This window comes from Balaenoptera borealis (genome assembly GCF_965194805.1).
Source record: "Balaenoptera borealis genome assembly, chromosome: 11".
Taxonomy (NCBI): Eukaryota; Metazoa; Chordata; class Mammalia; order Artiodactyla; family Balaenopteridae; genus Balaenoptera; species Balaenoptera borealis.
In genome coordinates, this window is record NC_138868.1 from 94,525,739 (window position 1) to 94,547,329 (window position 21,591).

General features: G+C 38.2%; 2 protein-coding genes and 1 pseudogene across 3 annotated transcripts in view; 1 reads left to right on the plus strand and 2 right to left on the minus strand.

The window, feature by feature from the left end:
* The window catches only part of LOC309604812 (NXPE family member 4-like), a 371,441-nt gene that overhangs the window by 332,440 nt on the left and 17,410 nt on the right, over positions 1–21,591 (minus strand). The window contains 4 exon segments of the mRNA XM_082339791.1: positions 1,012–17,277; positions 17,280–17,472; positions 17,476–17,504; positions 19,934–20,143. Of these exon segments, the coding sequence (XP_082195917.1) occupies positions 16,970–17,277; positions 17,280–17,472; positions 17,476–17,504; positions 19,934–20,143 (740 nt within the window). The 3' untranslated portion in view covers positions 1,012–16,969.
* NXPE2 (neurexophilin and PC-esterase domain family member 2) overlaps positions 17,724–21,591 on the plus strand; it is a 94,700-nt gene continuing 90,832 nt past the window's right edge. The window contains 1 exon segment of the mRNA XM_082339790.1: positions 17,724–17,780. Within this exon segment, the coding sequence (XP_082195916.1) occupies positions 17,743–17,780 (38 nt within the window). The 5' untranslated portion in view covers positions 17,724–17,742.
* On the minus strand, positions 20,137–21,295 carry LOC309605866 (large ribosomal subunit protein P1 pseudogene; annotated as a pseudogene). The gene is made up of 2 exons: positions 21,228–21,295; positions 20,137–20,997 (listed from the first exon to the last, which is right to left on the minus strand). The product of its transcript is annotated as a large ribosomal subunit protein P1 pseudogene (transcript).

Here is a 21,591-nt window from a genome sequence, read left to right on the forward strand (position 1 = left end):
AGATATATTCCCAGGAGTGGAGTTGCTGGATCATATGGTAGCTCTATTTTTAGTTTTTTAAGGAACCTCCATACTGTTCTCCATAGTGGCTGTACCAATTTACATTCCCACCAACAGTGTAGGAGGGTTCCGTTTTCTCTACACCCTCTCCAGCATTTGTTATTTGTAGATTTTTTGATGATAGCCATTCTGATAGGTGTGAGGTGATATCTAATTGTGGTTTTGATTTGCATTTCTCTAATAATTAGTGACGTTGAGCATCTTTTCATGTGCCTGTTGGCCATCTGTATGTCTTCTTTGGAGAAATGTCTATTTAGGTGTTCTACCCATTTTCTGATTATGTCATTTGTTTTTTTGTTATTGAGATGTATGAGCGTTTGTGTATTTTAGAAATTAAGCCCTGGTCACTTGCATCGTTTGCAAATATTTTCTCCCATTCTGTAGATTGTCTTTTCATTTTGCTGATGGTTTTCTTTGCTGTGCAAAACCTTATATGTTTGATTAGGTCCCATTTGTTTATTTTTGCTTTTATTTCTATTGCCTTGGGAGACTGACCTAAGAAAACATTGCTATGGTTTATGTCAAAGAATGTTTTGCCTATGTTCTCATCTAGGAGTTTTATGGCATCATGTCTTATATTTAAGTATTTAAGCCATTTTGAGTTTATTTTTGTTTATGGTGTGAGGAAGTATTCTAACTTCGTTGATTTACATGTGGCTGTCCAGCTTTCCCAACACTAGTTGTTGAAGAGACTGTCTTTTCTCCATTGTATATTCTAGCCTCTTTGTCGAAGATTAATTGACCACAGGTGTGTAGGTTTATTTCTGGGCTCTCTATTCTGTTCCATTGATCTATATGACGTTTTTGTACTAATACCACATTGTTTCTTTTTTTTTTTGGCCATCCTCACAAAATGTATTTATTAATTTTTTTTCCTATTAGTCATCCATTTTATACACATCAGTGTATACATGTCAATCCCAATCGCCCAATTCAGCACACCACCACCACCCCCACCCCCGCCACTTTCCCCCCTTGGTGTCCATACGTTTGTTCTCTACTTCTGTGTCTCAATTTCTGCTCTGCAAACCAGTTCATCTGTACCATTTTCTAGGTTCCACATATATGCGTTAATATACAATATTTGTTTTTCTCTTTCTGACTTACTTCACTCTGTATGACAGTCTCTAGATCCATCCACGTCTCTACAAATGACCCTATTTTGTTCCTTTTTATGGCTGAGTAATATTCCATTGTATATATGTACCACATCTTCTTTATCCATTCGTCTGTTGATGGGCATTTAGGTTGCTTCCATGACCTGGCTATTGTAAATAGTGCTGCAGTGAACATTGGGGTGCATGTGTCTTTTTGAATTATGGTTTTCTCAGGGTATATGCCCAGTAGTGGGATTGCTGGGTCATATGGTAATTCTGTTTTTAGTTCTTTAAGGAACCTCCATACTGTTCTCCATAGGGGCTGTATCAATTTACATTCCCACCAACAGTGTAAGAGGGTTCCCTTTTCTCCACACCCTCTCCAGCATTTGTTGTTTGTAGATTTTCTGATGATGCCCATTCTAAGTGGTGTGAGGTGATACCTCATTGTAGTTTTGATTTGCATTTCTCCAATAATTAGTGATGTTGAGCAGCTTTTCATGTGCTTCTTGGCCATCTGTATGTCCTCTTTGGAGAAATGTCTATTTAGGTCTTCTGCCCATTTTTGGATTGGGTTGTTTGTTTTTTTGATATTGAGCTGCATGAGCTTCTTGTAAATTTTGGAGACTAAACCTTTGTCAGTTGCTTCATTTGCAAATATTTTTCCCATTCTGATGGTTGTCTTTTCGTCTTGTTTGTAGTTTACTTTCCTTTGCAAAAGCTTATAAGTTTCATTAGGTCCCATTTGTTTATTTTTGTTTTTATTTCCATTTCTCTAGGAGGTGGATCAAAAAAGATCTTCCTGTGATTCATGTCAAAGAGTGTTCTTCCTATGTTTTCCTCTAAGAGTTTTATGGTGTCTAGTGTTACATTTAGGTCTCTAATCAATTCTGAGTTTATTTTTGTGTATAGTGTTAGGGAGTGTTCTAATTTCATTCTTTTACATTTGCTGTCCAGTTTTCCCAGGACCACTTATTGAAGAGACTGTCTTTTCTCCATTGTATATCCTTGCCTCCTTTGTCATAGATTAGTTGACCATATGTGTGTGGGTTTATCTCTGGGCTTTCTATCCTGTTTTTGTGCCAGTACCATATTGTCTTGATTACTGTAGCTTTGTAGTATAGTCTGAAGTTGGGGAGCCTGATTCCTCTAGCTCCGTTTTTCTCCCTCAAGACTGCTTTGGCTATTCAGGGTCTTTTGTGTCTCCATGCAAATTTAAAAAATTTTTGTTCTAGTTCTTTAAAAAATGCCATTGGTAATTTGATAGGGATTGCATTGAATCTGTAGATTGCTTTGGGTAGTATAGTCATTTTCACAATATTGATTCTTCCAATCCAAGAACATGGTATATCTCTCCATCTGTTGGTATCATCTTTAATTTCTTTCAACAGTGTCTTATAGTTTTCTGCATAAAGGTCTTTTGTCTCCCTAGGTAGGGTTTATTCCTAGGTATTTTATTCTTTTTGTTGCAATGGTAAATGGGAGTGTTTCCTTAATTTCACTTTCAGATTTTTCATCATTAGTGTGTAGGAATGCAAGAGATTTCTGTACATTAATTTTGTATCGTGCAGCTTTACCAAATTCATTGATTAGCTCTAGTAGTTTTCTGGTGGCATCTTTAGGATTCTCTATGTAGACCTTAGACCTGTATTGCTGTAAACTTCCCTCTTAGAAGTACTTTTGCTGCATCCATAGATTTTGGAAAGTTGTGTTTTTATTTTCATTTGTCTCGAGGTATTTTCTGATTCCCATTTTGATTCCTTCACTGACCCATGGGTTTTTTAGTAGCATTTTGTTTAGTCACCCCATGTTGTGTTTTCTCTATTTTTCTTCCTGTAGTTAGTTTCTAGTTTCATGCTACTGTGATTGCAAAAAATTCTTGGTATAATTTCTGTCCTCCAGAGTTCGTTGAGACTTGTTTTGTGGCCTACTATGCGATCTGTCATGGAGAATGTTCCATGTGGTCTTGAAAAGAATGTGTATTCTGCTATTTTTCGATGGAAAGCCTTGTAGATGTGTGTTGACTCCAACGGTCTAATGTGTCATTTAAGACTGCTGTTACCTTACTGTTTTCTGTTTGGATGGTCTATCCATTGATGTAATTGGGGGTGTTAAAGTCCCCTGCTATTATGCTATTATTGTCAATTTCTCCATTATGTCTGTTAATATTTGCTTTATATATTTAGGTGGTCCTATGTTAGGTGCATATATGTTAATAAGTGTTACATCTTCTTCTTGTATTCATCCCTTTATCATTATATAATTCCCTTCTTTGTCTTTTTTTATAGTCTTTGTTTTTAAAGTATTTTTTGTGATATGAGTATTGCTATACCTGCTTTCTTTTCGTTTCCATTTGCATGAAATATGTTTCCCCATCCTCTTGCTTTTAGGCTGTGTGTGTCTTTAGCTCTGAAGTGAGTCTCTTGCAAGCAGCATATGGGTGGGTCTTGGTTGTTTTTTTTTTTTTTTTTTTTAATCAGCCACCCTATGTCTGTTGATTGGAACATTTAGTCCATTGAGTGGTTTTTTTTTTAAGATTTAATTTTATTTATTTTTGGCTGCATTAGGTCTTCATTGCTGCACGCGGGCTTTCTCTAGTTGTGGCAAGTGGGGGATACTCTTCGTTGCGGTGCACAGAGTTCTCATTGCGGTGGCTTCTCTTGTTGCAGAGCATGGGCTCTAGGCGTGCGGGCTTCAGTAGTTGTGGTGTGCAGGCTCAGTAGTTGTGGCTCATGGGCTCTAGAGCACAGGCTCAGTAGTTGGGGTGCACGGGCTTAGTTGCTCCACGGCATGTGGGATCTTCCCGGACCAGGGCTCAAACCCGTGTCCCCTGCATTGGCAGGCAGATTCTTAACCACTGCACCATCAGGGAAGTCCCTCCATTGACATTTAAAGTGACTATTGTTAGGTCTGTACTTAGTGCTATATTGTTACTTGTTTTCTGGTTGTTCTTGTAGTTCCTTTCTGTTCTTTTCTTCGTGTTTTAGTTTCTTCCCCTGTGGTTTGATGATTTTCTTTAGTGGTATTCTTGTGTTCCTTTCTGTCTAGCTTTTATGTATCTATTTTAGGTTTTTGGTTTGTGGTTACCATGGGGTTTAATATATGTTAACCTATAACTATATCTTTTAAACTGGTAGTCATTTAAGTTCAAACATATTCTAAAAGATCTACAATTTTTACTCCCCCACCCATGTTTTGTGTTTTTGATGCCATATTTTATATCTTCGTATTTATCCCTTAACTCTTTATTTTAGTTATAGTTGATTTTACAAATTTTTATCTTTTAATCTTTGTACTAACTTAAGTAGTTGATCCACAGACTACTATATATCTGCCTTTCCTAGTGGGAATTTTCTTTTCCTATAGATTATTTTTTTGACTGTATTAGTGACATTTTACTTAAAGCATTTTGAAATTTTTTGTGAGGGAGCTTGAAGGTAGCAGAGATAATGTTTTACAAAAGAATTTTTTCCCCCATTATTTTTCTCCTGGGGAGAAAATAGCATCTTTTCTGATGGGCTCTTCTTCTTCTACCCTTGACTTAAATGTCCTCGGTGCTATAGATTCTTACTTCTAGTTGTAGCCTTTTCTTTTCCACTTAGAGACGACCCTTTAACATTTCTCTTAAGGTAGATTTAGTATCGATGAACTCCTTTAGTTTTTGCTTGTCTGAGAAGTTCTTTATCTCTCCTTCAATTCTAAATAATAATATTCCTGGGTAAAGTATCCTAGATTGCAGATTTTTCCATCTCAGTACTTTGAATATATCATGGCACTCTCTTTTGGCATGCAATGTTTCTGCAGAAAAATCAGCTGATTTTGTATGTGACTTTGTTTCTCTCTTGTTACTTTTAGAATTCTCTATTTCTTACTTTTGCCATTTTAATTATATGTTGTGTTCTGGGTTTGTTTGGGTTCATCTTGTTTGAGACCCTCTGTGCTTCCTGTACCTGGATATCTGTTTCCTTCTTCGTGTTTGGGAACTTTTCAGCCATAATTTCATCAAATGCATTTTTGATCCTTTTCTCTCTCTCTTCTCCTTCTGGGCCCCTTACAGTACCAGTGTTGGTATTCTTGATGTGGCACAGGTCCCTTAAACTGTCCTCATTTTCTTAATTTGTTCTTCTCTTTGTTGTTCTGATTAGGTGATTTCCATAATTCTGTCTTCCAGATCACTTATGCATCTTCTGTATGAGCTATTCAGCTGTTAATTCTTTCCAATGTGTTTTTCATTTCCGTTATTGTACTCTTCAGGTCTGACTGGTTCTTTTTTTATATTTTCCAATTCCTTGTTAAAATTCTCACTGTGTTCATCTATTCTTTTCCCTAATTCTGTTAGTGTTCTTATTACTAATTCTTTGAACTCCTTATCTGGTAAATTATTTCTGTTTCATTAGTGGGTTTCTTTTTTTAAAGGGGTTTTCTCTTGTTCTTTCATTTGAAACAAATTCCTCTGTCTTCTTATTTTGCTTAACTTCTCTATGAAATTAGGTGAAATATTACCTATTTTGATCTTGAACCAGTATCCTTATGCGGAAGCATCCTTACACAGTCTGTGTGTCCCCAGTGGCTTTGTTTGGAGAGCTGGATCTGACATAAGCATGAATCATGTCTTCCCCCAGGGCATGCTGGCGGATCTCGCCTTTGTAGGAGGTGGGGCTGGAGATTCAAGGACTAAAGCTAGAGCTAGGTGTGAGCCTGGGTTTCTCCTCTTCTCAGTTGCCACCATCTCCCTATTGGGGGTGGGGTGGTCTGTTCCCTAGTTACTAGAGCAGATGCCTTTAGGTGTGGGTCTGAGGTGGCTCCATTCCCTCTAAGTGTGTGCTCTCCCCACTCTCAGCAGCAGCATTCTTGCCCTAGAGGTGAGCTATGCTGGAGCAAGAGGGGCTATTGTGGGCACTTGGTGTGGGTAGAGGTATGAGCTGTGGTAGTCCTGGCCTCACTCAGAGTTCCAGACCACTTCCTCTGTGCTGCCTCCCCAAGTGTCAGCAATGGCCACTCTTGCCCCATTCAGATGCCATTCTGGGTCTGAGCCAGCTCTGTCCCTCACAACTGCACACTCCCCTCAGCCACTACCGCCGCTGCTCTAGTGTGGAGCTTTGCCATGGGGCAAGAGTGGCTAGAGCGGGCGCAAGACTCAGGCTGGGGCTTGTGTTGGGGTGGTTGTGGGAAACTGGCCAGAGTCTTGGGCAGTTTCAGTCAGCTTCCTGCACCTTGTTTTGGGAGTAAGCAAGTGTGTGTGTGCTCTTCACGAGCAGAGTCTAGGTTTCTTACAGCCCTCTTGTTTGTCCCACTGATTTTCACACCAGCTAAGGGGACTCATCTTCCTGGTGTCAGACCCCCAGGTTTGGGTTACCCAATATGTGGCTCTACCTTAGATCCTCAGGGAGGATCTCTGAGCTTGTGTAATCCCCCTCCTCATCTTTGTCCCCTACCAGGGGTGCCGGTCCTGACCTGATTGCTTCTCTTCCCTTCCTACCCAACTCTGTGTGGATCTTTCTTACAGCCTTGGGTGTACAAGAGTCTTTCTGCCAGTCTCCAGTTTGTTTTCAGTGAGAATTTTTCCACATGTAGATGTATTTTTGATGTGTTGGTGGGGGGAGGTGAGCTCCACATCCTCCTACTCTGCCATCTTGATCTCCCCCTGATTGGAATTCTTAACCCTTAGAGTCCTTAAGTCCAAGTGGAAACTAAGAAGTTAGCAATTGTGGACTGTTGGTTATGCTAGCATTCTGTTGATTGCCAAATTTATAGATACATTTAAAAATTTCTGGATGTATATTCTTTCTTATAGTAAATTTTTCAATGCCTCAAAAAACATGTTTACTAATAAACCCAAATATCTTTAGTTCCTCTGTAAAAGGAAGCCAAAAGTGGTTAAACCTATGTTCAGTAATTAATGTTTCAGTATTTTATCTTAGTTGAAAATGATCTAGCTATTCAATGAATAGCCATCATTTAACTTATCTCAATATAACTTTAAGATTTCAAGTTTTTAAAAAGATTTAGAAACAATTTTTATGTAGACTTATCATAAAGCATAATTACTGTTGAAAAATTCATTAATAAACTTTTCTCTTATATCTATTTAATTTACTTATTCTTGGCAATCATGTTTAGATTACTTATGAAAGCCTCACGTGGCATTAAATGCTAACCATCATCTTATCTTTCTTGCTGACAAATTATGTAACAGAGATAATGTGAGCTTATTTAACTTTTAGTAAACCGAGGTAGAATAAAAGTTGTATATTATATTTGAACACTGAACACTGAAGACATTCTGTTTTAATTAAACCAACAAACTTAAACTAGCTTTTATTTACTAAATATTATCCTAGATCACATGAACCTGAAAAACATTTCAGTAATTTCTATATTCCTGAGAGTATATTTAATTTAAGTCAATCAAACAGAGCTCTTTACAAATTAATTTTGGCAATACCACCCAGAGGTAGAAAAATATCACATATCTATAACATGCATACATAGACATACATAAACATACAGACAGATGCAAACAGAGATCTTACAGCTTTCATTTAAAAATTTTAGCCATGACACATATATGATAATGCAAAACTCACTAGTTTATAAAAGAACAGTTGGATCCAAATTGTGTATCTGGCAGATAGAATAAGTTCAGGTTACTTGCTCAGGTGGCTTAAACTTTTCACTAATATTTGTAGTGAAGGTTTTTAAGATTTTTTTATTCACCTAGTTTCCAAATAGCCTTTCTTTGTTTCCTCTCATTTTTTTCCCCTTCTGATAAGAATGACCTCCCTGAAGTTTGCATTTTAAAGAGATGGCCCTCAGTTCCTAGAGAAGACAGGGTAGAACATTTAAATATATCTCAAAGGCACAGAGAACGAATACAAGTTTCTCCTAGAAGGGCTTTTGTTTCCTAAAGCCTGAGTTTTTTCAATACCTACAAGCCTTTTGAGATGAAGACGGGATGTTTGGGGATTGGTAAAAAAGGATAGCTGAGATTTTTTGTTCTTGTAAAGACTCAGTTTGTAAGACAAGTTGTACAAGTTGTCTTCAGTTTGTCAGACAGTCTTTAATTCCTCAAAAATTGGGTTGAGGGACTTCCCTGGCGGTCCAGTGGTTAAGACTTTGCCTTCCAATGCAGGGGGTGTGGGTTCAATCCCTGGTTGGGGAGCTAAGATCCCACATGCCTCGAGGACAAAAACCAAAACATGAAACAGAAACAATATTGTAATTGCTTCAATAAAGACTTTAAAAATAGTCCACATCAAAAAATCTTAAAAAAAAAAAAAAGATTGTGTTGAAAACTTAGAGATATCAAGGAGCTAATCCACCATCTAAGTACATTATCTTCAATTTGCTTCTTTATATCTAGGAGAAGATCTTTACTAAGATAGAAGTGAAAAGTTTCCTAGGTTCTCTTTGGAATGTTTCAGTAAATCCTCCCACAAAGGGTTCAGAATGTTTTTCTTTCCCTCTGGGCATGTAGTTTCATTTTAGATTAGGGGCGTGGCCGAAAAGGAAAGTTCCTATTAGGCTCTGAAAATCAGCTTTTAATTTGGCCAACTTCTGGGAATTCCCCAGTGGTTAGGACTCCGTGCTTTCACTGCCGTGGGCCTGGATTCAGTCCCTGGTCAGGGAACTAAGATCCTGCAAGCCACGTGGTGGCTTTATTTTAAAATAAAATAAAATAAAAATTGGCCAACTTCTCACCATAAAGCTACTTTAAAAAATCCTTTCAAATATCTTGTTAGGTTTTAGCCAGGACAAATAGTATGTACACCTGACAGTACTGAACAACTCCATGGACGTAAGAAGTGTTCCCAAAGAGGGTGCAAAAGATACTACTTTCCCAAAATTCAAAGATAACCAAGAGAAAGAAAGACTTAGACAATTGCCCTGAGACCTGGCAGCAGTTGGTTGTACCCTAGCTGTAAATGGAGTGCAAACCCACATTTCTGTCCAGCCATGTCTAGTCAGTGGGGTGTAAGCCACAATTCTATCTGGGCATTTTTTTAAAAAAGTTTTATTGAAGTATAGTTGATTTACAATGTGTGTTAATTACTGCTGTAAAGTGATTTAGTTATGCCTATGTATTATATACATTCTTTTTTTAATATTCTTTTCCATTATGGTTTATCATAGGATATTGAATATAGTTCTCTGTGCTATAGAGTAGGACCTTGTTGTTTATCCATTCTATGTAAAAAAGCTTACATCTGCTAACCCCACCTCCCATTCCATCCCTCTCCCTTGGTAACCACCAGTCTGTTCTCTATGTCTGTGATTCTGTTTCTGTTTCATAGATAGGTTCATCTGTGTCATATTTTAGATTCCACATATAAGTGATACCATATGTCATATGTCTTTCTCTTTCTGACTTACTTCACTTAGTGTAATAATCTCTAGTTGCATCCATGTTGCTGCAAATGGCATTATTTCATTATTTTTTATGGCTGAGTAGTATTCCATTGTATTGATATATATGTACCACTTCTTTATCCATTCATCTGTTGATGGAAGATTAGGTTCTTTCCATGTCTTGGCTATTATAAATAGTGCTGCTATGAACACAGGGTGCATGTATCTCTTTTGTTCTTTTTTTTTTTTTAAAACATCTTTATTGGAGTATAATTGGTTTACAATGGTTTGTTAGTTTCTGCTTTATAACAAAATGAATCAGCTATACATATACATATATCCCCATATCTCCTCCCTCTTGCGTCTCCCTCCCACCCACCCTATCTCATTCCTCTAGGTGGTCACAGAGCACTAAGCTGATCTCTCTGTGCTATGTGGCTGCTTCCCACTAGCTATCTACTTTACATTTGTTAGTATATATAAGTCCATGCCACTCTCCCACTTCATCGCAGCTTACCCTTCCCCTGCCCTGTGTCCTCGAGTCCATTCTCTATGTCTGCGTCTTTATTCCTCTCCTGCCCCTAGGTTATTCAGAACCATTTTTTTTTAGATTCCATATATATGTGTTAGCATACAGTATTTGTTTTTCTCTTTCTGAGAGAAAAAATTTTTTTTTCTTTCTTCTCTGAGAGAGAAATTTTTTTTCTCCTTACTTCACTCTGTATGACAGATTCTAGGTCCATCCACCTCACTACAAATAACTCAATTTCGTTTCTTTTTATGGCTGAGTAATATTCCATTGTATATATGTGCCACATCTTCTTTATCCATTCATCCGATGATGGACACTTAAGTTGTTTCCTTGTCCTGGCTATTGTAAATAGAGCTGCAATGAACATTTTGGTACATGACTCTTTTTGAATTATGGTTTTCTCAGGGTATATGCCCAGTAGTGGGATTGCTGGGTCGTATGCTAGTTCTATTTTTAGTTTTTTAAGGAACCTCCATACTGTTCTCCATAGTGGCTGTATCAATTTACATTCCCACCAACAGTGCAAGAGGGTTCCCTTTTCTTCACACCCTCTCCAGCATTTATTGTTTCTAGATTTTTTGATGATGGCCGTTCTGACCAGTGTGAGATGATATCTCATTGTAGTTTTGATTTGCATTTCTCTAATAATTAATGATGTTGAGCATTCTTTCATGTGTTTGTTGGCAATCTGTATATCTTCTTTAGAGAAATGTCTGTTTAGTCTTCTGTCCATTTTTGGATTGTGTTGTTTGTTTTTTTGTTATTGAGCTGCTTGTAAATCTTGGAGATTAATCCTTTGTCAGTTGCTTCATTTGCAAATATTTTCTCCATTCTGAGGGTTGTCTTTTGGTCTTGTTTATGGTTTCCTTTGCTGTGCAAAAGCTTTTAAGTTTCATTAGGTCCCATTTGTTTATTTGTGTTTTTATTTCCATTTCTCTAGGAGCTGGGTCAAAAAGGATCTTGCTGTGATTTATGTCATAGAGTGTTCTGCCTATGTTTTCCTCTAAGAGTTTGATAGTGTCTGGCCTTACATTTAGGTCTTTAATCCATTTTGAGTTTATTTTTGTGTATGGTGTTAGGGAGTGTTCTAATTTCATACTTTTACATGTACCTGTCCAGTTTTCCCAGCACCACTCATTGAAGAGGCTGTCTTTTCTCCACTGTATATGCTTGCCTCCTTTATCAAAGATAAGGTGACCATATGTGTGTGGGTTTATCTCTGGGCTTTCTATCCTGTTCCATTGATCTATGTTTCTGTTTTTGTGCCAGTACCAAACTGTCTTGATTACTGTAGCTTTGTAATATAGTCTGAAGTCAGGGAGCCTGATTCCCCCAGCTCCATTTTTTGTTCTCAAGATTGCTTTGGCTATTCTGGGTCCTTTGTGTTTCCATACAAATTGTGAAAATTTTTGTTCTAGTTCTGTGAAAAATGCCACTGGTAGTTTGATAGGGATTGCATTGAATCTGTAGATTGCTTTGGGTAGTAGAGTCATTTTCACAATGTTGGTTCTTCCAATCCAAGAACGTGGTATATCTCTTCATCCGTTTTTGTCATCAGTATCTTACAGTTTTCTGAGTACAGGTCTTTTGCCTCCTTAGGTAGGTTTATTCCTAGGTATTTTATTTTTTTTGATGCAGTGGTAATTGGGATTGTTTCCTTAATTTCTCTTTCTGATCTTTCATTGTTAGTGTATAGGAATGCAAGAGATTTCTGTGCATTAATTTTGTATCCTGCAACTTTACCAAATTCATTGATGTGCGCTAGTAGTTTTCTGGTAGTATCTTTAGGATTTTCTGTGTATAGTATCATGTCATCTGCAAACAGTGACAGTTTTACTTCTTCTTTGCCAATTTGGATTCCTTCTAATTCTTTTTCTTCTCTGATTGCTGTGGCTAGGACTTCTAAAACTATGTTGAATAATAGTTGTGAGAGTGGACATTTTTGTCTTGTTCTTGATATTAGAGGAAATGCTTTCAATTTTTCACCACTGAGAATGATGTTTGCTGTGGGTTTGTCATATATGGTCTTTATTATGCTGAGGTAGGTTCCCTCTGTGGTCAGTTTCTGGAGAGTTTTTATCATAAATGCGTGTTGAATACTGTCAAAAGCTTTTTTTGCATCTATTGAGATGATAATATGGTTTTTATTCCTCAATTTGTTAATGTGGTGTATCACATTGATTGATTTGCATATACTGAAGAATCCTTGCTTTCCTGGGAGAAATCCCACTTGATCATGGTGGATGATCCTTTTAATGTGTTGTTGGATTCAGTTTGCCAGTATTTTGTTAAAGATTTTTGTGTCTATGTTCATCATTGATATTGGCCTGTAATTTTCTTTTTTTGTGTGATATCTTTGTCTGATTTTGGTATCAGGATGATTGTAGCCTTATAGAATGAACTTGGGAGTACTCCTTCCTCTGTAATTTTTTGGAATAGTTTGAGAAGGATAGGTGTTAACTCTTCTCTAAATATTTGATAGAATTCACCTGTGAAGCCATCTGGTCCTGGGCTTTTGTTTGTTGGAAAATTTTTAATCACTGTTTCAATTTCAGTACTTATGATTGTTCTGTTCATATTGCCTGTTTCTCCCTGGTTCAGTCTTGGAAGGTTGTACCTTTCTAAGAATTTGTCCATTTCTTCCATGTTGTCCATTTTATTGGCATATATTTGCTTGTGGTAGTATCTTATGATCCTTTGTATTTCTGTGGTGTCTGTTGTAACTTCTCCTTTTTCATTTCTGATTTTATTGAGTTGAGTCCTCTCCCTATTCTTCTTGATGAGTCTGGCTCAATGTTTATCAGTTTTGTTTTTGTTCTCAAAGATCCAGCTTTTAGTTTCATTGATCTTTGCTATTCTTTTCTTCGTATCTATTTCATTAATAACTGCTCTGATCTTTATGATTCCTTTCCTTCTACCTACTTTGGGTTTTGTTTGTTCTCCTGTCTCTAGTTGCTTTAGTTGTAAGGTTTGGTTGTTTATTTGAGATTTTCTTGTTTCTTGAGGTAAGATTGTATTGCTATAAACTTCCCTCTTAGAACTGCTTTTGCTGCATCCCATAGGTTTTGGATCATCGTGTTTTTGTTGTCTTTTTCTCTAGGTATTTTTGATTTCCTCTCTGATTTTTTTCAGTGTTCCATTGGTTATTTAGTAACATATTGTTTAGCCTCTGTTTACTTTTTTTTTAAAGATGCAAACTATCATAACTATTATTAGAACATGGTCTTGTTGTTTCCTAAGGAAATGGCCCAGTAAAAAGGAGTGGGTTGATGACTGGGACAGTTATCAATGCATTACCTCTCAGCTCCAAATTCACCCGTCAATATATTCTCTGCAGTGACAGAATTATTTTAAGTACCTCTTCTTAAGGTGAGCATGTTGTCGAGCTTTGTCATTAGAGGGCATTGGAGGGACAGTAAAGGAGGAAGGCGCTATCCCCTGTCACTGCCTACAACAGTGGGTGGGGATTGTGAGTATGGAGACTTCCAGTGGAGCTCTTCCTGTCTTGTTCCTAGAACCAGGCAATTTCTCAGTGACCTTGTAGGCTTGTCCTTTCCCAACAATAACTTACCCTGGCTTTCGTACACAGAAAACAACAATCTGTGGCTTCCTGCCAGTGAAGGCCTCCTGCTTGCACAGGCCCTGATTCCCTCTGCAGGTCCCTGGGCAGGTCAGCTGTCCCGGCCCCCACCCGCTTTACGTGCCCATGCCCCTGCTTGCTGATCACCCGTATTCCATCTGCACTACAGAGGGTCGCTTTCTGCTTGCCCAGCAATTGCAGACCATCTGTGACCTGGACAAACCAGTGATCTTCTCTGCTGCCCAGTGGGCTGAACTACATCTTCCTCAGCAGGGTCTGAATTCCAGCCTTGGGGAGGGCCCCTTCCAAGTTGCTCCTTCCTTGGATACCCTCTCTCTTCCCTAAGGGTACAATATAGAGTTTCCTTCTATCTTACAGTCACTCGTTTATCAGAGTGTAATAATTTTTTATATCAGACATCCTCTGTTTAGCCTACTGTGTGGTTTCTACCTCCTAATTGGATCTATACAATACAATGGCAAGAGAGATTATAACTGCAGGAATTCAGCACCAGCTAGTTCTTTGAATATACCACTTTTTGAAGCCTCCTCCTTGGAAAGATCCTCATACATGTAATTTTTAATCTTCTCAGTATACTCTTTAACATCCTTACCTCTTGATAATAATCATTTCCCTTGGAAATATTTACCTCTTTGTTTCCTTTAGAAATATTTATCCATCTTGTCTAAGAATCCATTCTGTCCAAAAGGCTGTGTACCAGTCATTTTTACTTGTTTCTCTCATTGGAAGACCAGTTTGCAGTTGCTACAGACATACTGCGCAAGCATCTCAGACAGGAAATGACCCACCAAACATCAAGCAGACATGGCAACAGTTACTCTGTGTTTATAATGATTCATTTTGAGAAAAACGGATTCATTTTTGGGAAGAACTGAAATCATTTTGGATTTCCCCTAGAAAGTGCTAACTTCTGAGGTCTATCATTCTGAATGCATTACCCTGATCTTGCACTTCCTCTTAGGGTTCACACATTACAAACAAATACTTCTCCTCTTTTCTTTTCTTTCAAAAAAAAAAAATCTCTGGGTCACATTCTAATTTTAGTCGCTCTTATAAAATTATAGTCCTCTGTGTTCTTTAAAAAAAATCTGCCCCTTTAGCAAGACCTTCAGTGACCCTTGCCAACCTTACCCAATTGGAGAGTGTAATGGAAAGTCACTTTATTAATAAAAGAAAACAGATGCTGTTCCAAAGTTCCATGGTTTCACAACTCTTGTTCATTCTGACGTTAGCAACTATAGCAGTCTGTGATGATGCCTGAGTTATGTTACCAGTCCCTCTCTCCCTCCCTCCCTTCTTTCTTTCCTTCTTTTCTCTCTCTCTCCCTTTCTCTTTCTCTCTCTCCCTCCCTCTCCCCTTCCTCCCTCCCTATTCTTTCCCTCCCTCCCTTTCTTTATTGTCTTCCTTCTCTTTCTTTTTCTCCTTCTTTTCTTCCTTCTCTCCTTCTCTCTTTCCTACCCTCTCTCTTATTTTCCTTCCTTTTCTCCCTCCCTCAGTTGCCTTCCCATTATAATTGGGATAGAATTCAAACTCCTTGCCATAGACTACAAAGGCCACATGTTATCTGGCCCCTATCTTCCTCTCTAACTTCTTCTTCCTCCATATTTCTGACACTGACAATACTCCAGGCATAATGGTCTCCTGTTCTTTAAATAAACCAAGCTCCATCATGTCTCAGGGGTTTGGCACTTGCCATTCTTTCTTAAGGATCGCTGTCTTCACTTTGTCTCATGGATGCCTCCTTTCCATTATTTTGATCTCCCTTGTAATGCCTTCTCCTCTGAAATGCCTTTTTGAACTGCTCTAACTAGTCACCTCCATCACCACCATGCTGTCACTCTGCCTCACATTACCCTATTATATACTTTGTTCATACTACTTTAGTAGTGTGGGATTATTTTATATCTTTTTTGTTTATCTTTTTCCTTTATTACAATATAAATTCTTTGATGGCAAAGAATTCATGTGCCTTTTGGACCACTGTATCCCTAAAGCCTCGAATAGTTCCTGACACATGATAAGGGACTTAATATTTTTGACCATCTGTTTACTGGGCACTGAACTGTGAATTGTGGTTCATGGGCAAATAAGTAGAAAAATTATTATCCCTTTCCTGGAGGAAACTGGATAAATGGATTTAAGATATTCCTATTGTCATTGTCTTTTCCTAGATGGAGCAAGAGTAGGTCAGGGGCCCAGTGATACCTGGGGCATGGTTTAGAGGGAAAAATTAAGGAAGAATATTATACCAAAATACTTTATAATAATTATATCACCCTATTCAACTGAAATTCTCATATCATTCTTTTTCGGTCAAATTTTGGGAAGGCCTATTACAATGCAAGTGAGCGTGATTAAAATAGTAACCCGTATGTGTAGATTATAGAAACCAATGTTGTTGATTATCTACATTGTGGTTTTCAAACATTTTAAGCGGTAGAACCTTTTTTTCAAATCAAAAGCCTACCCAGAAGCCCAATAAACATGGGTAAAAATGGCTGATATTCTGGCTGAAGTGGTGTGGAAGAACTGGTACCCTGAGCACCAAGCACTTCTCCTAACTCCCGTCCCTCCAGCCAGTACCTGCAGCACCCCCCAGAGCTGCACAGAGCAAGGTTTGAAAATCACAAATCTCAGACTAACTCCTTCGTTTCAGAAACTGAGGCCCACAGAGCTGAAGTGACTTATCCAAAGTTATGTAATTACTGTCAACCAAAGGACTGAAGCCCAGCTTTCTGAATCGTAGAGCACTGTGCTTTCAACTGTTTTATCTGGTATTCCTGAAGGATAAGTTCTATAGAATAGATTAGCTCCTAGCCATGGGAGTCCCTCTAGGGAGAGAAATGTCAGAGGCTTTCAGTATCCAGAGGGTCTTGCTTCAAATTCTGCTACTCCTTCAGGACCGTGTACATGGAGCATTGCCTCAAAAGACTTCTCTTCCCACTTGGAAATCATCTTGAACTTGTCTCATAAATAAGGAAATGGGACTACTTTCTCCAAATATTTATTTTGTAATGACTTCATTGCTCTGAATTTCCATGCATCACAGAGAACTTTTAACCATTAGGTGTCTTGACTTCCTGCTTGTGAAAAGTGGCATGACTCTGATCAAGAAGGGTAGCTCCTTTTCATAAGTATTTTTGTGTTTATTTGTAAGTGGAAGCCCAAATTAGAAATAACTGATTTGGTTGAGTTGCTGGTTAATAAATCAGCCATAGTGCAGATTTTCTCTTGCTAATTGAGAGTTCAGAGCCAACAGCATCTGGCATGATAGCAAACACTTAATAGATGTCTTTAATTAAGTGAATAAATTAAAGCGATATGTTTTATCTAGCAAATAAAGTTTAACAATATATTAATCTGATTTCTGACTACAGATTGGGGCGGGTGGATGTTATCTGTGCCATATGCAATTGTTATATCCCAGGCATCAATAATGCCCACATTGAGATCCTGAAAAATGTCCTTTATGGCAAGATATTGGATGTAACCGTGAAAGTCACTAAATCTCTCCACATCATTGTGCATCTCCCTGCTGTTTTCTGCCTTGATGATGACCATAGTGTCTGGGCTTCTCAGAAGAAGGTGCTGAACTGCGTCATGGACACTGAGGGACCTTCGGATAAACACATCAATCGAAAGGGTCTGAAGTGCTGGTCCAGAGAAATAACAATGATCGTATTTTTTTCTCCTCCAGTTCTGTCAATAACCCGAGCGATGTACTCAATCTCTTTGACTGAATAGGTCAGTGATCCAATCAAAGGGTAACCATGCTTTTGCCACTGGATGTTGATATTCTTGTCCAAGTCCACAGCAAATTGGTTTTGAAATTTTCAAAATTCATGCAGATCCACTGACTTCAGTGCTGATGACAAATAGTCAATCCCAAAATGAAAGGAAAAAAAGTTCCAAAGGTCATAAACATAGAAGAAAAGATTTGGTGTTTATGATTAAATAAGTTAATCCTGACTAATTTATTATAGGTTTAAATGAGAGAATAGTTTGAGAATTATTGAGCAACCAAAAGTGTTAATACAAATAAGAAATTATATCTGCCCCTCTGTAGAACCATGTAGAACCAAATCGACTGGTGAGGGAGAGCAATGAGATCACTTCACTGGAGGATGCTGGAGTCACTTTTGTGGGTATTAGTTTTGTACATTTTGCTAACTAGCGACTAAGTTCATTTGAAGATAGAGAAAGATACCAATTGATGTCTTTATATTTCAAAAAACAAGTAGCCCTATTTCCCCAAGTCCTCTGTAAGTTCCCTTAAGACTGGAATTATATTTTATACTTCTGTGTTTCTTTTACATATGCATGAAATGGTACTGAATACATCATCTATAATAATAATATTACTATTCATTTGTGAATGACTTTACAAAGCATTTATTAAGACTGATATATTCATTTACTTCAAAGCTCAATATATATGCATATATATATTTGATTGCCATATTATAGAAAAGAAAACCAAGAGATGAAATGACCTGTTCAAGATTACACAACTAGTAAGTGACAGAATCTGTACCTAAACTTGAAGTTTCTCCCAATTCTTGTGAAAGTAGTCTACCCAATCTTAAAACTTTTGAAAAGTATAGTATGGACAGAAGAAAATGAAGTCCCTACATTTTTCATCGTATTAATTAGACCCTTGTCAAACTATCAAGGCCAGCTGCTTTGTAGCTAGAACTTCTGAGGAAAATGTGTAGTAAAGGATTATTAATGCTTTGTAACATGTATCATCTTAGAAGTAAAGGGCTGCACTTAAAGTCTTAACCAGTATGGTTTGAAAATAGTGATGCTGGAGGGTTGGGTGGAGGAAAAGGGCAGAATTTTTTCTTCATTCCGTTTCTAACATATTTCAATTTCCTTTTCCAAAGCACACTATAGCCATACAATTTAACTTTTAACAATATGTGCAACAGATGTTTTGCTACCACAACTTGAAAGGTCAGCCAAGAGGGTAGGTAACTCAATAATTTAGTACTTTCTATAAACTAAGAGACCCACAGTTATAGGATGTGATGCTAGAGGTTATCACCAGACCCTTAATTTTACAGATGAGGAAACTGAGGTCTGGAGGAGTTTAGTCATTTACCAGAGGTCACAATTTAAAACTCTCCCCTTCTGTTGTAGGGGATCCAAGGCCCTATTGATTTTCCCTTTTTACTGGGAGAATCAGCTTACACCCTAAGTTGGAGATCACAAGAGTGGCATCCTGTCAGGAAGGCCAGCAGGGGGCCACACCAGCTGCACTGTCCCCAGTGGTAAAAGCCAGGGTCCAGGACAGGCAGTGACAGTTTTCCAGGTAAGAGTGCTAAGATCTACTAGTGGATTCTGAATTATTATTGATGCATTCTTGGTTTAGTAAAAGGAGCAACTAGACTAGGATTCTAGCAAATGGATTCTAGCCCCAACTCTGATATGAACTAATGATAATAATTGCAATAGCTGTTGTTTACTGGGCACTTTCTGAGTGCTCATGTGTCTTGCAATGTGTTAAATATTTTATAACCATTACCTCATTTACTCTTTATAACCACCGCCAGATGCTGTTGTTATTTTTAGTTCATTGATGAGGAAAATAAGTACTATGCCCAAGGTCATGGCTTCTAAGTGGCACAATCTAGGGCTGTTAGGCTCCAAAGCCCCTACTTTTAACCACTGTGCCTACCTGATGTGAAGCCATTACCTCACTCCTAGCATCTGTCCTTCCATGAAATAATAATAGTGATGACAGCTTACACCAAAGAGAACTTAGTATGTAGCAAACAGTATTCTAAATGCATTGTGTATATTACCTCATTTTACCAGGTGGGTACTATTTTTATCTCCGTTTTACAGATGAGGAAACTAAGGACAAAATCACTATGTAGTTATGTAACTTGCCCAAGCCCATCCAGCTAGGACATGTAGAGGCCATATTTTGATCCCAAAACATCTGGATTTAGAATCCACACCCTTAATCATCATGCCATCTGTAGAAGGTGGACAACATAATATCTTATTATCGTCTGCTCTGTCCGTGATTTTCTGAGCATGCTGGGTAAATATTGAAGTGTGAATTTTGCAGGGATAGGCATGGAGTAAACCTTTTTCTACACTGGCTCCCTTCTAGTCAATAAATGTGTTCTTTTAAAGAAAAGACAATGATGTCTTGTGAAAAGTGTTGGTGTGTTGTGATGAACAAATATGAAAAAGAAGAGGCATTGCCCATATTCATTTCTCCCCTTGAAATGAAAAAGATGTTTCTGAAAGGGATATGAGTAATAGCTTAGACAGGCATACTGTTGATACTGCTTTTGAAGTATTCCATCCACTGGCGGATCGTGGAATCTCCCATTAGATGTATGAATTTTCCTCTCAGGCATTCTTTCATTTCGATTGGAGCCAAACTACAGGAGACAGGATTCCATGTGTCTTTCCAGACGTGTCCACTGGGGATTGTGGATGCCATTCCAAACTTGCATTTCTTTTTCATTGGAGCTGTCTTTTCTGCTAAAGAATCAACAAGATAGGATCTTCTAAAATATCACTTTACCCATCAGTATTTGTTAAGAACCAACTGTCTTTTCTAAGTATCCTTTTAATAGGGTGTGAGGGTGGAGAAGAAGCCTCATTGAAGCATCATTATCTTAATGGAATACTTATTTTTCAGAAAAAATTTTCTCTGATACGAATTTTCTAAATGATACCCATTAATGTTCATTATAGAGAACACGTTTTCTCCCAGAAAAAAGGCCTTCTAGGTAAAATTCAAGTATTTGTTTGCCTTTTTATGAAAGGAAAGACATCAATTCTTGCTTAGTCATGAAAACTCAATTATCTTGTCATTTTATCCCACTTTACCCTCAAGTTTATCACACACTGTCCTAGTGTTATTTTTGTTTTTGTTTTTGTTTTAAAGAGCTCAGCTTTTTATTGAACGTGTTACTAAAGAGGTTTAGTCAAAAAGACCAAAGCCCATGACATCATCAGACTCTTCAGATTCTTCTTTCTTTGCTTCCACTTTCTTCTCCTCAGCTGGGGCAGCAGTGGTGGGGCGGGCGGGACCTCCTGGTGGGGCAGCATCAGCTGCTGGGGCAGGTCCACCGGTCCCCACGTTGCAGATGAGGCTCCCGATGTTGACATTGACCAAAGCCTTTGCAAACAAGCCTGGCCAGAAAGGTTCAACATTTACACCGGCTGCTTTAATGAGGGCATTGATCTCATCCTCTGTGACCGTCACCTCAGCGTCGTGCAGGATGAGGGCCAAATAGATGCAGGTGAGCTCCGAGACAGAGGCGATGGTGCGGGCGAGTGCTACATGGGGGCTGCCGGGTGCGGTGCTAGTCGCCAGATGAAGTGAGGGCCTCTCCCCAACGCGACCTTAGCTTCCTCGGAAGGATTGAGCACCTTTGCGGCAGCAGAGGACTGTCATAGTGTCTTAATGCCACAATCAAACTGTAAATACTTTGAGTTAAGTGCATGGAGATATCAAAAACATTAACAACTAATTTGGTTTGGGACCTGGACAGTCTACATGGATACGGCTGTAGGCTGGACCAGAGTCCTGGAGGTCCAGAACAGGCCAGATATTAACCCGTTAGTCACTGGTTTGTGAAGAGTCTGGGAATCTGATGGACTGATGTATCTAGCCTTGGTGGTCATGGGGCAGTGATTATTCACCAACCAAAGGAAGTGGTTTAATATTTTAATAACCGGTATGAGTATCCTTGTGTATCCTGGGTGAAAAATGCCATTTCTACCTGTAGGTACGTATATACACTTCAGTGTAAATGAGTTCGGTAACAATTAGCAAGCTGTTAATGTCGAACTTAAAGGGACACAAAAGTTCTTGCCTTAAATCATTTTAGATAGTGATTTCCTAGGATGTTTTGAGCCAAAGAAATTGAAGAGCAATTAATAAATACAAGTGTGGAAGTGCTATTTTATATGCTAAAATG